The 15,571-nt window shown below is 42.6% G+C and overlaps 3 protein-coding genes across 3 annotated transcripts in view; 2 read left to right on the forward strand and 1 right to left on the reverse strand.

The window, feature by feature from the left end:
* Positions 1-15,571, forward strand: part of coq5 (coenzyme Q5, methyltransferase) — a 241,779-nt gene that overhangs the window by 64,889 nt on the left and 161,319 nt on the right. The gene's annotated exons all lie outside the window — the stretch shown is intronic.
* LOC308309447 (WD repeat-containing protein 76-like) lies at positions 2,535-3,910 on the reverse strand. Its single transcript, XM_080755291.1, has one exon. The coding sequence runs from the start codon at positions 3,573-3,575 to the stop codon at positions 2,559-2,561; it is 1,017 nt and encodes a 338-aa protein (XP_080611417.1). The 5' UTR covers positions 3,576-3,910; the 3' UTR covers positions 2,535-2,558.
* LOC308309782 (sister chromatid cohesion protein PDS5 homolog B-like) overlaps positions 13,280-15,571 on the forward strand; it is a gene marked incomplete at its 3' end in the record, with an annotated part of 44,338 nt that continues 42,046 nt past the window's right edge. Inside the window, exon 1 of the mRNA XM_080755699.1 lies at positions 13,280-13,499. The remainder of the gene's footprint in view (positions 13,500-15,571) is intronic.

The following is a 15,571-nucleotide window of genomic DNA, read 5'->3' on the forward strand; positions in this document are numbered from 1 at the left end:
TGCGCGTGTTTTGCGGCCCGACGCGCCATCATGTATACATCGTCTCCCAAATGGGGACAGCGGAACCATTCTGCGAGCGCTCACAGATCTGGTACAGCCAGGTAGCGTTTTCGAAAGCGCATCATTTTTTTGCGGACTGCGCATACGTCACAACACGCACACGCGCTCGGTGTAGCTCTGGGCCGTAAGACGTGTGTGCGCGGGCGTACACGCACGCACGCGCTGAATCCTCACTTAGTGGTGTGATGTTGTGTTGTGTTTTTGTGCCTGACCGACACACTGAACGCTTGCAGTGCGTCGTGAAACGCAGCCGTTGCAGCTGCTCTGAACTGGAGGCAGAGCAGTTTCACTGAGCCATTCATATCAGGGCCAAAACATGTTCAGTGACTTGCATTTTAACAGTTAAAAAAAAAAGAAGCTATGTTTCTATGTCAGTCGTTCTTCGATTTTTCATAAATAGCAGACCTACATGCTTGTAGCGTGCCACGCTATGAGGTTGTAGATCTGCTTTTTTTTCTTAATCTTGGTTTTTGAAATACTGCGTCAGTGCAAATGGCTGCAGATGACTCACCTCGGTTATAATAATCTATTACAGTGGTTCCCAAACTGTGGTGCGCGGCACCCCCTGTGGTGCGCGGGGCGTCTTCTAGGGGGTGTCGCGAAAAGGCTAATGGTGTTGCTACGGTTTTATTTTAAATATATTAACATATTATGCCAATATATGGCAAGTATATGCAGATTATATAGCCTATGCTGCATATATTATTATGCCATATTCAGGTTCATAAATATATGTGTGCATAATGTGGATAAATAGGAAATGTCTCTATATAGCTTATGCGATTTATATTTCCATGTGGGGGGCTGTGTCAGCTAGGTCATTTTTTGTAATTCCAAATCGTAATGAATAACCATGGGCTGTGATTTAATTTGAGAATGCTTTATTGTTATGCCCTATTTGTACATTTAACAGTCGAAGGCTATGTTCAGTGCAGACTGTGGTTTAGACCAGCGGTTCCCAAACCTTTTTCATGTCAAGGACCCCCAAATTGACACTCATTAGCCCACGGACCCCCATAGTCCAGCAGGACTATACGTTGAAGAACCTTGATTTATTCAGAACCTTGATTTATTCAGAACCCGTTAGCTGCCTCACATGGCCCAGCTAGGTTCCACACGTTAAAAGCAAAAACATATTTATATACCGGTATATAAACATCAATTTTAGCAGTAGCAACTAGCAATACATGAATTGTTCAAGGGTATATGCAAAACCTGCATCAAGTAGCATCACAAATCACAACCGACTCCCACCCACAACAACCCCTGACGATCTTTCACAGGAGAAATTAATTCAGGGTCGACGGTAACTCCATTAGCGTGATCCCCTTCAACTACTTAAAAGTCAAACCGTATACAGACCGTGGCAGAAGCCCACGGTCTTGGCACTCTCGACTGGATCGATTTGCTTGGTCTGGTGCAGAAACAGTTTGATGATGTCACCAAAGTCACTATAGAGTGTGAACCTCTTTATTTTTAATGTTTGAAATTTTTTAGGACCAGAGTGCAGTGGTAACAGAAACACATATAATAACTGCACACAAAAACGGCTCCTCAAGGAGGCTTTCTCCTTCACACTCAAATATGCATTTGAACAAACTGAAAACAATTCTTAAAGTCTCAGGGCCCTCACTGCGGGACGTCCCGGGTTCTTCAGGGCCCTCACCAAAACGGCTCCTCAAGGAAAAATAATAAATAAATAAATAAATATAAATAATATTTATATTAATATAAATATTAATAAATAAATAAATAGTTGTAAACGATTTGTATTATAATCAATAAACCATAAATAAATAAAATAATAAATAAATATATATAATTAATAATATTTATATTAATACAAATAATAATAAATAAATAATAATATGCAAAATACGATAAGGGTATCGCAACAGGCCCACCTTTGCAGGTACTCGCTCCTGCGCCATCTGTGGGCCAGTGGCCTCGCTCTCTCCGTCTCTCCTTCCCTCAAGGCACCGACGGGACTCTGCATGGCAGGGGCGTCCTCCTCCCTGAGCCAAGACTAGGCTTGACCGCATACCTCGAATAGACAGGAGTTGGGTGGCTTCAGCAGGTTATCAAATGGGCACCCCCCTTCACTGGTGTTTCGTTGATTTAAGCCCATGACACCTCGGAGGGGCTCAACGGCAGATCCAGCGTCCTGGCTCTACCCCCGCTGAACACCACCCAACTCTATGTCTTTAGTCCTTCAGTAGGCCGGCTCTGCCACCGCACCTCTCTTTGTATCCAGATCCACCGTGATGCTTCCTCTGCCCGCTTAGTGATGTTGGCTACCAGCCGTTTCCTAGCAAGCCCTTCAATCCCCAGCAGTCCGAGGGCTCTCCATAGCGACTGTCCGGCAAAGCCCCTGCAGCTCACCTCCACCGGCAGATTCCAGGCCTTCCATCCGTTTTGCTGGCTCTCGAGGATGAGAGCTTGGTATTTCTTGAGCTTGCGCTCGTACGCTTCCTCCATCCTCTCTTCCCAGGGTGCCGTCAGCTCGATAAGCACCACCTGTTTGGTACCTTTAGACCATGAGATGTAGTGGTACTTACATCATCAAAGATGGCCTTCTCTATGTCCATGCAGCGTAGAGATCCATCATTGCTCAGGCTCAGCAGGTGGGCAGGATTAGCCTTGGAAAACGCCATGCAAGACACTGGACGAGTGTGGGGCTCCCACAACAACACACCATGAACACCCCAACCAGCATCCAAGTTCCAGAGTGCCACTTTCCCCCACTTGTCTCCTGCAGCCATGAGCAGGCTGCTAGTGCAGGGGTGGAAAGCTGCTGAGAAGATTCGATCCTCCACTACCTTGGCAACTCCATCTTTGGGTATTTTCATGTTCTTAAGAGCAGAGGTGTACTGCTTCAGATCAAGATCCACCTTTTCTTCATTTGCGGAGACCTCAGAGCAGAGCTGGAGAAGCTCAAGAGGCAGTCCACTGCCTCTCTCCACGTTCACTGGATCCATGGACAGAGGACCAGGAGGATTCTTTGGCATAACGTCAATTGCCTGCGGAGGAGACTTATTTTGGAGTCGTAGGGACTTCCGAGGAGGAAGCTCGTCTTTGACTTTCTCTGCAATCTTTGACCTGCTTGTGAGATTTCTCTTCCGTGATGGTTTTGGTTGTGTTAACCGTTTCAGATCTTTAGTAGCCTGTGGTAAATTGATGGAGGACAGGAACACTTTGTTCTGTCTTATGTTCTCTAGACGTTCCAGCTCGTATGCAGACAGTTTTCTATGTTTATCATCACTGTTTTCAGCTTCGGAATCCTCTGTTTTGGCCTTGGTCATGTTTTGTCTCTTCCTTTTATCACTTGTCCCATCTTTTTTAGGATGTTTTCTCCTCTGTCGAGTTGATCGCCAGGGTGGATCATCAGGGTTGTACTCAGATGAGCTCATACTAGCAGCCACACTGTAGAATGACTTTGGTGGAAATCCCAGGGAGCTTAAAGTCAGTTTGCAGCCCACCTTTATCTTCTTGGGTCGAGATTCAGATGAGCTCATATTCACACAGCTTCTTTGTCAGTAAATTCTGTTGTAATTGTTTGTTGTAATTTTCAGGTGCTGAACGGTCGAATCGATTACTGCAGTTATTTACGGAAGTGAAACTGCCGTAAATAAATAATAATAAATAAATAGTTGTAAACCATTTGTAAATTAAATTCATAAAAATAATAATAATAATAAATAAATAAATAAATATAAATAATATTTATATTAATATAAATATTAATAAATAAATAAATAGTTGTAAACCATTTGTATTATAATCAATAAACCATAAAAAAATGAAAATAAATAAATAAAATAATAAATAAATATAAATAATAATATTTGTATTACTATAAATAAATAAATAAATAAAATAATAAATAAATAGATATAATTAATAATATTTATATTAATACAAATAATAATAAATAAATAAATAATAATAAATAAATAGTTGTAAACCATTGTACTATAATCAATAAACCATAAATAAAATTAAATAAATAAATAAATAATAATAATAATAATTAAATAATTAAATAAATATAAATAATAATATTTATATTAATATAAATATTAATACATAAATAGTTGTAAACCATTTGTACTATAATCAATAAATAATAAATAAATAATAAATAAATAATAAATAAATAATAAATAAATAAATAATAAATAAATAATAAATAAAATAATAATATTTGTATTACTATAAATAAATAAATAGATATAATTAATAATATTTATATTAATACAAATAATAATAAATAGGTTCAAGGAGTCACGGTACATTTTGACAGATGGCCAGGAGAGGGCAGTCTTGGTCTTGGAGCACTTGGCGAAGTTGGCATCAAGGATGGCAATTATGTGGGTTCGGTTCTTGCGGAGAACTTTACTGCTGAATTCACTGAGGATCTCCAGAAACAGCAGCTTTGGGGGCTGGGTCCCGCCTACCACCTTCTGGATGTCACAGAACGCAAAGCGTATACCCTGTTTGAGCAGGGCCTGCACTTGCTCTTGGATGAGTTCTAGGTTGATACCCAAGCTCATAGCATGCCTCTTGGCCAATCCTTTGATCTCGTTAAACTCCTTCCCAGTGTTCTCAGTAGGGAATTGAGGCTCTGTGAATCGCTCCTGCAGGCAGAAGCCCACGGTCTTGGCACTCTCGACTGGATCGATTTGCTTGGTCTGGTGCAGAAACAGTTTGATGATGTCACCAAAGTCACTATAGAACTTGTCATAATACTTGAAGACATCTGAGGCAGCCTTGAGGTCCAGCACTCCGAAGAGGATCAGTTTGCAGTAGCCAGCCAGCTGGTTGCGTTTCCGTTGGACAGCGGCTAGCTTCCATTCCTCCGACATCTCTAAGGCGGTGAATGTTAAAGGAAAGCACTTGAGCTGTTGTTTATCCCATTTTAGGGCGCGTACCCCTTTTGGTGTTTTAAGCATTCTGTTCTAGTCTTTAGCTATTGAAAAATAGCAGATCTACAAACTTGTAGGTCTGCTATTTTTTTAAAGTCGTGAAAAAATATATATTTCAGAGCGAACACTTTTAACTAAAATATTGGCTTCTGGGGGGTCTCTGGAACTACATATTTTGAGATGGGGGTCCGTGGCCCAATGGAGATAATTCTGGGGGTCGTTGATACGAAAAAGGTTGAGCACCGCTGACGTAGAAACATGGGGTTTTCAGAAAAATATAGGAATTAGAGCAGCACTACCGACAGGCCCCCATTCTGAACTACAAGCTCACAACGTTGTGACCTTTATAGATCTTCTCTTTTATTATATTATGTAATATAATATTCGTCCCAGAATAGGGACGCTGCAGGGGGTTCATCTGATAATATGAATTGATATTATTAATGGTGAGTAATGGTTGTGGTAAAAACCTACTTATGTACTTAAGGTTTGTAGGTTTCATGTCCATCCAGTGTTGACCAGGAACGCTAGTAGTTTAAATGCTTGTTTTGGTTCCATTTGTGAACTTTCCGAACTAGAGACTTATAAGGGTCTATTTGTTTCCATTTGAGATACATGTGACCAGATTTGACTAAGAGCCTGCCATTGGGCAAACTCCAGCTTTTCACCAGAGGAGAAAAACTAGTTTTTTCTTATACCAAATGAGTTAATAGCACAGGCAGACTCTTCACATACTAGAGCATGTCTGAAATAAGTCTCAGAGCTGAAATTGACATGTAAATATGACATTAATGCTTAAACATGTAGCTATAGGTGTTAGAGACCACAGAAGTGAACCTTTCAAGCCTGTTTTCTCAATTCGCTGTTTCTCTGCAAGACATTACTTTATAAGCTATATCTCTAACTGGTGGGTCAAACTGAACAATGATTATGAAAGCTATGATTCCCTGCTTTTATATGACATGGAAAAAAAGAAAATTCAAAAACATCCAATGGCAGTCCCTCATTCAAATCTGGTCACAAATGAACAGTCAAGGATTTTACACTATGGAGGTCCTATTGTGTTAAAAAGGTGATTGTTTATATACGGTATTTAACTCGTATACATGCGTGTACGAGCATGAAGACGTCTGCCTTTCACACTCTCGGCTCTTTAGCTGGGAATCTATGCAAAGTTTGACCCACGACGAGGCCTCTGAAAACTAACGTTTACATCTGGTATAACCAGAGACACCATGTTACATATCTCTCTTCTTTAGACTAGAAGATCTTCTGCCCCTGAGGGTACGAAGGGGGCAGTCCTTTAGACTAGAAGATCTTCTGCCCTTGGAGGTACGGAGGGGGCAGTCCTTTAGACTAGAAGATCTTCTGCCCTTGGAGGTACGGAGGGGGCAGTCCTTTAGACTAGAAGATCTTCTGCCCTTGGAGGTACAGAGGGGGCAGTCCTTTAGACTAGGAGATCTTCTGCCCTTGGAGGTACGGAGGGGGCAGTCCTTTAGACTAGAAGATCTTCTGCCCCTGAGGGTACGAAGGGGGCAGTCCTTTAGACTAGGAGATCTTCTGCCCTTGAGGGTACGGAGGGGGAAGTTCCATAGGCGGCGGGTGCATAAGGCTAGGGAAGGCTTAGCCTTCCCAAAAATTATGCTGGGAATTTTTTTAAATATATATAATATATGTGCGCAGCATTATAGAAGGCTATTGTGTTTGTGTGTGTGTGTTGTCGCTGCCCCCTGGTGATCGCTGATCGGATATAGGCTATACACTATACAGCAACTGGCCTAATCAGCATATGATTGACTAGCCTACTATTGGTATGTCTGTAAACCTCGTCCTTCCAGTCGCTTTGTAGGCAGCAAAGAGTAGCGCGCGCTGGTTTGTTTTGGGAAACAGCAAAACGCAAAATGTCTTTTTCAAGGCAAAGATAAAGTAGCCTAATTCAGAAGAAGAAGCTGTGAGTCGGCTGTCAGAACTCAGTGCCCGCACGGTTCACAGTTCACACCACTGCAGCAACACTGACACGTTCAGCGGAGTGACTGCTGTCTCTGTGCCGTCTAAGAGCCATGAGCCGCGACTCCCGGAGGGGCAGCAACACCGCCGGGTAATCTACACTGACTGACTCGAGACTTGAGAAAAAGACGTCCAAAAGTCGTTGTCTGTGTATAGGCTAATTCATTGGTAAAAGTATGCTAAATAACTCATTTTTAGACCATCTGGGAAATAAATAAATAAATAAATCCGCGGCGGCGGCCTCGCTCCGCTCGGCCGCGAGAGTCCCCCCCCCAACGCAATTCCATAGCCTACCCAAAGGTAAAACGCACCCGCCGCCTATGGGAAGTTCTTTAGACTAGAAGATCTTCTGCCCTTGAGGGTACGAAGGGGGCAGTCCTTTAGACTGGAAGATCTTCTGCCCTTGATGGTACGAGACTACGAGCCGAGGGGGCAGTTATTTAGACTAGCTGATGCTTTGAACTAGATCAGTGGTTCTCAACCTTTTTATCACCAAGTACCACCTCAGAATACATTTGGATCTCCGGTATACATACCACCATTATGACGTTAAAATACGTCAAACTAATAACATTAGCGTACACCATAACCTATCCCATCCTATTCACACAGGAGGGAGATTTGAACGGCACTAATTAGTTGAGAACCAGGCCACAGGTTGAGAAGCACTGAACTAGAGGATTGAACTGTGAATCTTACATGGATGCCGTTGGGCTCTATCTGACGTCTGCCTTTGGGAGCCTTTTATTTTGTATGTATATTATTTTTGTATCGGGTTTGTGATTTGACGTGTTTTGAATGAATTTTTCATTTTGGATTAATATGCTTTCTTCTGTGAGAGCAATTTATTTTGGGAATACTAATGTGTGTGGGGGGGGGGGAATATATATATATTCTTCTTTTTGTATTTTACTTTTCTTTTTCTTAAACATCATTTTTTATAGAAGTAATGAAATGTATTTGTATGTATAATAAATGAATATGGAGCGTTATTATGGTTCTCTTTGTGATTTGCAAATTGTTATTTCGATTTTTTGTTTATATCATCGGTGCCAAAACAGACGTATACATACTGTATAGTGTATACATACTGTATACATACTGTATACTGCCACTCTGGGAGAAACGTTAAACTGACAGTTTTCTGAAATACCTCATGTTTCTATATCAGTGGTGCTCAATATTTCATGTCAAGGAACCCACAAATCTTATTTTAAGAGGCCGCCGAACCCCAACAAAAAATATGTTATTCCAGGAACCCCCCTAGAAGCAAAGATTTGAGTTAAAAACGTTCGTTCTGAAAACAATATACATTCCAAATTTGCGCCACATTTTCACGATTTTTCTAAAATGGCATAAGACCTACAAGCTCGCAGCTTGTAGATCTGCTATTTTTCAACAGCTAAAGCATAACATAATGCTTAAAACACCAGAAGTGGTTCCCGCGCCCAGAATGGGTTAATTGTTCTTCTAATCTAACCAATCATGGCGTCCCGATTGAAGCATCGCGACCAATGAGCAGCAGCAGCCAATGCGATCAGCCAATCACATGGATTGGGGGCAGCGTTTGAGGACGACTGGCTTGGGAATAATGCCACGACGCACACGGGGAAAATTAGCTTTATACTTTACTGTTACAGCTGGCGGCTATAGTCTCGTTCTCTGAGGAGAAATCTGTTTTATTCTTTGCTGGGACTGCGCTCTGCAACATGAACATTAGACAGCACTGAAACGAGTAAGACGCGCAAACGCGGGAAGCGAACGCAGCTCGTACATATTTGGGTTTTGGACGTATAGCTGCATATATGGGCACAAAAGGGGCCAGTGTAGCGGACCCAGCTGGCAATAAGGAGTTGGAGATCGACTGATGAATTTTACCATTTTATTTGTAAACCGTCACCGTGAAAACTGAAAGAAAAACATATAATACATACATCAAATATCAATAAACATCACATCAATAGCGTCACATATCAGTACATCATATATAAGCAGTTTCATAATATAAAAGTAAATCATATTTATGCATTGGCATAACATGTCTACATTTCTGATAAGTATTACAAAATATGCATCCTGAACCATAAACCATCATAATCCACATTAGACAGATCAGGAAACAATGAAACTCCAAACATTCAGTGAACAATAACAAGAAAACATCAAAAACAATAATACCTTTTTCCCCTTCCAGCTAGGCGCTAAATCATAGAGTTCTAAACAGCATGTCTCTCTCAAGGTCCATTCTTGTGTTCTCAAAGTTACATGGGGATCGCACCAAACATGTCTTGTTTGTCATGCGATTCCCCATGCCGTCCGTCCATGCCAAACAATTCCTCTCCCTGCACATGCAAAGCTGGGTTTAAATAGCCCTCTGATGACAGCCGGAAGGAGCTGGCTGGCGCTTCCGGCCATACCCTTCAAAATAAAGGTTTGACCATCCCGGGGTCCGTTACAGCCAGGTCCACAACAAACAAATCACTGGCCCCTTTTGTGCCCATATATGGAGCTGAGTGGACCTGGCCCCTTTTGTGCCCATATATGGAGCTGAGTGATTGCTGATGCAACACACTCCATATTTGGATAGCGGGACAGACAGACAGACAGACAGACACACACACACACAGACATGATCTGCTAGGTCTCATAGTAAGTGCTCACTGCGTTTGCAATTACCATTTTTACTATGGATCTCTCCCCCCCCCCTGGGACCCCCCCCCACACGGTAACTGTCATGTATCTACCGTTTCAGATGTGGGGCGGCTCGCCGGAAACCGGGCCGGCACCCTGCAGGTCGCGTGAGTTCCTGTGGGCCTGAAAGTTCCGGCCGGGGACCGCCACCCCCACACGGAGTTGCACCACTCGCAAGCGACGCGTTGTTGTGAGTGCTTGTAGATCCGCTATTTGTAAATGGACTTATACTTGATCTCTTGTCCACTAGTCCCTTGACTCCCTTCCTAACATTTTAGTCTAGTTTTTATTTGTTGACAAAATTGTCAGTATATTTAGTCTTGGTTTAGTTTTAGTCTTAGTTTTCATTTATTTTTCATTTAGTTTTAGTCAGTGAAAAAAGGTAGTCGACGAACATTTTTCGTCTTAGTTTTAGTCGACAAAATCAACAGCGATATTAATCAGTGGAGGGATATTCATAATATTGACATGAACAAGGGTGGGGAGTGGACACAGCATACAGATCTCCATTAAAGAAAGTGAAACCCCATAAAAACATCAGCCTTTAATGCAACCTTTGGATACATCAGTCGTGCTCTTGCACACTGTCTGACAGCTTGAAAGACCTCCACACCAGTAGGTACGATTGGACCCATGCAGACTTTTTGTGGGGGGCCATGGTTTTGCGAATGACGTTTTTAGGCCTGACGTCGAAATTAAAAAAAAATATTAAAAAAATGTAAAAAAAGATTCTGAGAAACCTCATGTTTCTGTATCAGTGGTTCTCAATATTTCATGTCAAGAACCTCAAAAATTCAGGGGCACGGTGGCACAGTTGGTAGTGCTGTCGCCTCACAGCTAGAAGGTCCTGGGTTCGATTCCCGCTCGGGGCGCTGTGGGTGCTGGCGGCGTGTTTCCTCCTCCGCGTCATCAGTGCCCATACCCGAAGGTGGGGTTGGCGAAAGGGCCTTTCTGTGTGGAGTTTGCATGTTCTCCCCGTGTCTGGTTGGAATAACGTGTCCCTTCCACGCGCTACGTCCAACCAGGGAAATTATATGATTAGATGGGTTAGATGATATATGAATTAGATGATTGACACAGGGGTGAAAAATGGGTTACAAAATTGTGGGAAAAAAATATATATTAAAAAAAGAAAACACCAAAAGGGGTTCACCGTCTGTCACACTCTGTACTGAGTGCGGGTAGAATATGCCATAGGTACTGGAATTAGTCCTCAAAAAGTCACAGAAAAAATCCCCAGGTACTCAAAAATACTCCAAAGAAATACTCAAAATACTCAAAAATACTCAAAAGTTACTGAAAACGTTTTCCACTTAGTTGTAATATATTCAAAAGTATTTGACAAAGTCAGTGGTGCAATCAAATTGCTTTTATTCACCTCAAAAGTGTCCAGTGAGAAAAATGGCGGTAGTTTCTGTCAAACAAAATACACCTAAACTGGCCAGGTGGGCTACAGGTCTTCTCTCTCCAGGATCAGCCCTTCAATGACTCCTGGGCAGTGGCAGGTTTCCTGCTTATAAATGGTGTATAGGCCAGGGGGAGGCAGGGGCGGTTTTTACCGCTACGCAAACTACGCAGCTGCGTAGAGCCCCGACGGCTAGAGGCCCCGAGAGTTCTCCCTGAAAAATGTTTAATATCGCAGCCCCGCCAGCCCGTTCCGTCGCAGACTCGCACTTGACTCGCAGACTCGCAGTCGTTCGCCTATTGCGGTCGGTTAGGGGGGCCCCCCTAGGGGGGGCTCCGACGGCCCATGGCGTCGCTTCCTCGGCGTCACTTCTTCATGATCCTCCCCCGTTAAGCGACGCCCGGTCGCGGCCGTCCGTCCCGTCGTGGGCTCCCCTGTTGGTCTTTGTCCCCCTATACTGCGCCTCAAACCCGGCCGTTTCAACGTGGAAATAATGTTGCAAAACAAAACAACAACAATCATACAGCCTAGACTGTCAGGAAAGGAATAGGACCTTGGCGCAAAACGTCATATTTACCCTGCACTTCAATAACAAAAGTGTGTTCTTACATGATCCTCCATTTTACGATTTAAACTCTAGGTGAGTAAATTAATTTAATATGAAAGTTTTCAGTGACGTAAATTGCAGATCATTCTCCTGTCGAAAATGATTGTTTGGGTATTAATACCAATTGAAATTACAACAAATAGGCTTCCTCTACCAATAAGGTGTTCAGTGAGTGTGTCATGCATTTGCATATGTTCTCTGGTTGCATTTTCTGCTGCATCAGTTTGTTGTTCATTTGCGTTTGTACTAGTTTAGTTGAATGAGTGAGTCAGAGTGCAACTAAGAGCAACACCAATCATGAAACGAGTTTACCCCAGTGGATCTCATTAAGACAAGAAAAAGAAAAAAGCTGAAATGCTCCGGGCTTCTTTACCCAAGCTAACAAGTTATTTCAAGCCAGCAGAAGAACCCAACCCAATTTTTAGAGGAGAGAGAGCAAGAGGAAGTGTTGCACCAGGAGGCTAATGTAGACACTAACAATAACAATGAGGTTGGTTCTGAGGCTGCAACTACTAGTCGATTGACTACAAGTGAGTTTGCTGCTACTAGGGCTGCTAGCATCACTGCATCAGTGATGATGATGATGATGAAGACGATGCTGATGATGATGATGATGCATTAGATGTTTGACACAGGGGTGAAAAATGGGTTACAAAATCGTGGGATAAAAAATATAAAAAATAAAATAAAAGTATTTGAAATGAAATAAAACATTAACTTTTCAAGATTTCAATTCAGAAATAGCTAAAAATAATTCAGAATTTCAATTTAAAAAAAAGCAAAAATAGCAGATCTACTAGATCAAAATTTTGATCTCAAAGTGCACCGGATTGAAGCATTTTCATGGCAAATTTACAGATCTTTCTGGACCCCGGGAGGGGCTAGCGCCCCCCGGACCCCCCCCGGCGTGGCAATGAGGGGGCCCCTAAAAAAAGGTTTGCTTACAGCCCCCTGTTTGCTAAATCCGGCCCTGGGGGGAGGCAGTTTAGAGACCAGGATTACTGCATGTTTTTGTGAGGGTACCTACCCTAGGGGACACGGGGAGAACATGCAAACTCCACACACGGGCTATTTTTCAACAGCTAAAGTATCAAATAATGGTTGAAGTGGTTCAAAGCTAATAACACAGACGTGTCCTCAGGTCTAAATGGGTTATACTGTATAGATTGTATTCAGGGATGGCTCGTATGTATGGGCAAGGGGGGCTGAGCCCCCCCTATCTTATGGAGTAAAGATGAGAAATTATTATTAAAATGTTTTAGAATAGTTACTTTTATATTCTGGTATAATCTAAAGCAGCAACAGCATCAAATAGTTACAAGAAAAACACAAAATAGGTCAAAATGGGCTGATTTTGTACATCCCAAAAGGCTTCCATTGGCTTTCATTGCGTTGAATGATTGACAGCTGCCAAAACACGCCTGCTTGGTTTACTTGTCATTGGGGCTAAAATCTCTCAGCCAATAGAGGGCTGTGCTCAGCCCTAAGGCCCGCCTCAGACCGTGAGGTCATTGGCTTTTGATAAATCACAGCACCTGCTCGTGTGACAGTGGTTGTTTATGTGTGTGTGGATGTGAAAGAATGGCGGGTGAAGTATTTTAAATGAAATAAGTTTATTATTTACTTTATAATCCGTTTTGTCCCGTGTCCGTGTCCGTGGAGGGGAAAATTAAGTTAAGAGACTGGGAGCATATCGTCCATTTTGGATGATATAACAAAAGGAAAGGATACGAAGAATACGTTTTGTGAGTTTGAAATTCTTGCTTGGGGCAGACAGCTGACCGGTGACCGGACCCACAGAAAGGTATAGTGGTATTATATAATTATTATTAATGGTATTGTGGTCTGCTTCATTCGTCTCACAAAGTTAAGAAACATAATCGCTGGTTTAATCACATTGAAAGTGGCTAGAGCTCTCATTGAGTTGGGAAGAGAGAGAGGGGGGCTGTGTTTGTGTGCGTGTGCGTGTGTTAGTGTTGTTTCGGAGCCGTGTGCGTCCGCACGTGCGTGCATGTGTGTGTGCCTTGCAAGTTGCTTGTTTCGAAACGGCACCGACGCGCGCGCCACTTGCGCGCGTGCGTGTGTGCGTGCGTGCATGTGTACTGTTATTATTAATGACAGTATAAGAGCAGCTATCTGTACATAGTATGCATAAGATTTCTTAGGCAGCCCCTCCAACCAACATCACCTAGAGCCGCTACTGATTGTATTGTTACACTGTGCGTGCGTGTCATGGCACACCTTATGTGGCCTTCTAAAAACCTTCTCTTTTGCACCTCTAGAGGCGATTTCTGTAACAGCCAGTAATTAGTGTTTAGTAATCTCAGATGTGTTAGCTCAGCTCAATTGTTCCAGCACACCTGAAACCCTAATTTGTTTGTAGGTTCATGCAGTTTTCAGTTGTTCATGTGAGACACAGAGGCATAGCTCCTCTCCCCCCTTTCTTTTGTTGTGCCTTGGAAAAGCCTTTGCTTGTAAGTTTTCAGTGTTTATTTCTACAATTGCATTCCTGTATTTGGTACAAGTGTGCAGTTAAATAATAATGCAATTCATGTGTGGTTTTGAGTTTAAAATACATTTCTTGATGCTGTAAAAATTACTAAGCTAAGCTAATATAGCTTTTGTCATTATGCTAGACTGCAGTAGCTTTTTGTCAACATGCACGGAGGTTGTTTATTCAGTAAAGTTTGGAATGCTACCCTGGTTCTCGACTCTAATTCCATGATGATGTTCGCTATCTGTAAAGGGATGTAGAAGGGACACACATCTATCTGAGACAGAATAGTGCGTGTGCGTGCGTGCAAAGTACTTGCCTAACAAATGCAGAGTGTGAATAGGGGGGGTGCTGCTGACTCCACTGATTAAGGTGGTGTGTGGTGTCGTTAAAAACCCAAACAGTTAGCGCAAGTAGACAAACTAACAAAGTGCCAATCCTTCCTTTTTCCAATTGCTGAAAACAATGTACCTGAGGGGGCTTTGGAACAGCAGAGGGGGCGTTACATATTAGGCTACTGTATAGAAGACAAATGCACTTGGAATAGGAAATGGAGGGTATAGAAATGGAATGGATATTAGTTTTAATATAAGTAATCAACTGGAGAAGTTTCATTGTGATGGCTGTTTGTCGGCTTTGGGACTGTGACTAGGATTCTTTGACTTGGCTATCAGGCGTCGTCTCTTAGAATTTAGTCTGCTGGTGGGATCATTAGTTTCCCCGGGCGAGCCCGGGTACTGACGGAGGACGCGACGTGAACGCTGATCCATTGTCCAGGCCAGGAGGCAACCGCTTGGCTTATGGACTTTGCATTCAATAAATAAATTGTGATAGCTATTATTTAACTTATTTTCCCTATTCACCTGAAGTACAGTACTTTCCACCACTGACCTGGGCCGGGTTCTCCAGAACCATCGGTGTCACCGTGCCCTCACAGTCCTGTGGTGTTGGTGTTGTTGTTGCCGAGTTACCAAGGCTCAAAAACACCTCCAACACAGATACAGCGTAGCGGGCTGCACTAAACATGGCTGACCTTGACCTTCCTTCACTGAGGAGGACGAGGTGGACTAGAAAATGTTCCTGGAAAGAAAGTATACAACTTGGGACAAAACAAACCAAAGCCTGAATAAAGCAAAAAGTAAAAACTGTCAATGCGTTAGCAGGAGCACTCACCAGGTCGTCCTCGACTGGCTTTTTAACCCATTCTGACCTGAGATCAGATTCTAAAAATGTCTTCTACATCCTGACAGTTTTCATTCTGACCTGAGATCAGATTAAAAAAAAAGTCTTCTACGTCAGTCGCTGTTCGATTTTTCAAAAATAGCAGACCTACAAGCTCGTAGCGCGCCACTCGGTGGCGCGCTACGAGCTTGTAGATCTGC

The sequence above is a fragment of the Protomyctophum bolini genome, assembly GCF_963924005.1.
Source record: "Protomyctophum bolini genome assembly, chromosome: 22".
In the NCBI taxonomy this organism is placed as follows: Eukaryota; Metazoa; Chordata; class Actinopteri; order Myctophiformes; family Myctophidae; genus Protomyctophum; species Protomyctophum bolini.

Excerpts from the sequence above, each read along its gene's own strand:
- LOC308309447 (XM_080755291.1), bottom strand. The coding sequence starts at position 3,575 with ATGAGCTCATCTGAATCTCGACCCAAGAAGATAAAGGTGGGCTGCAAA.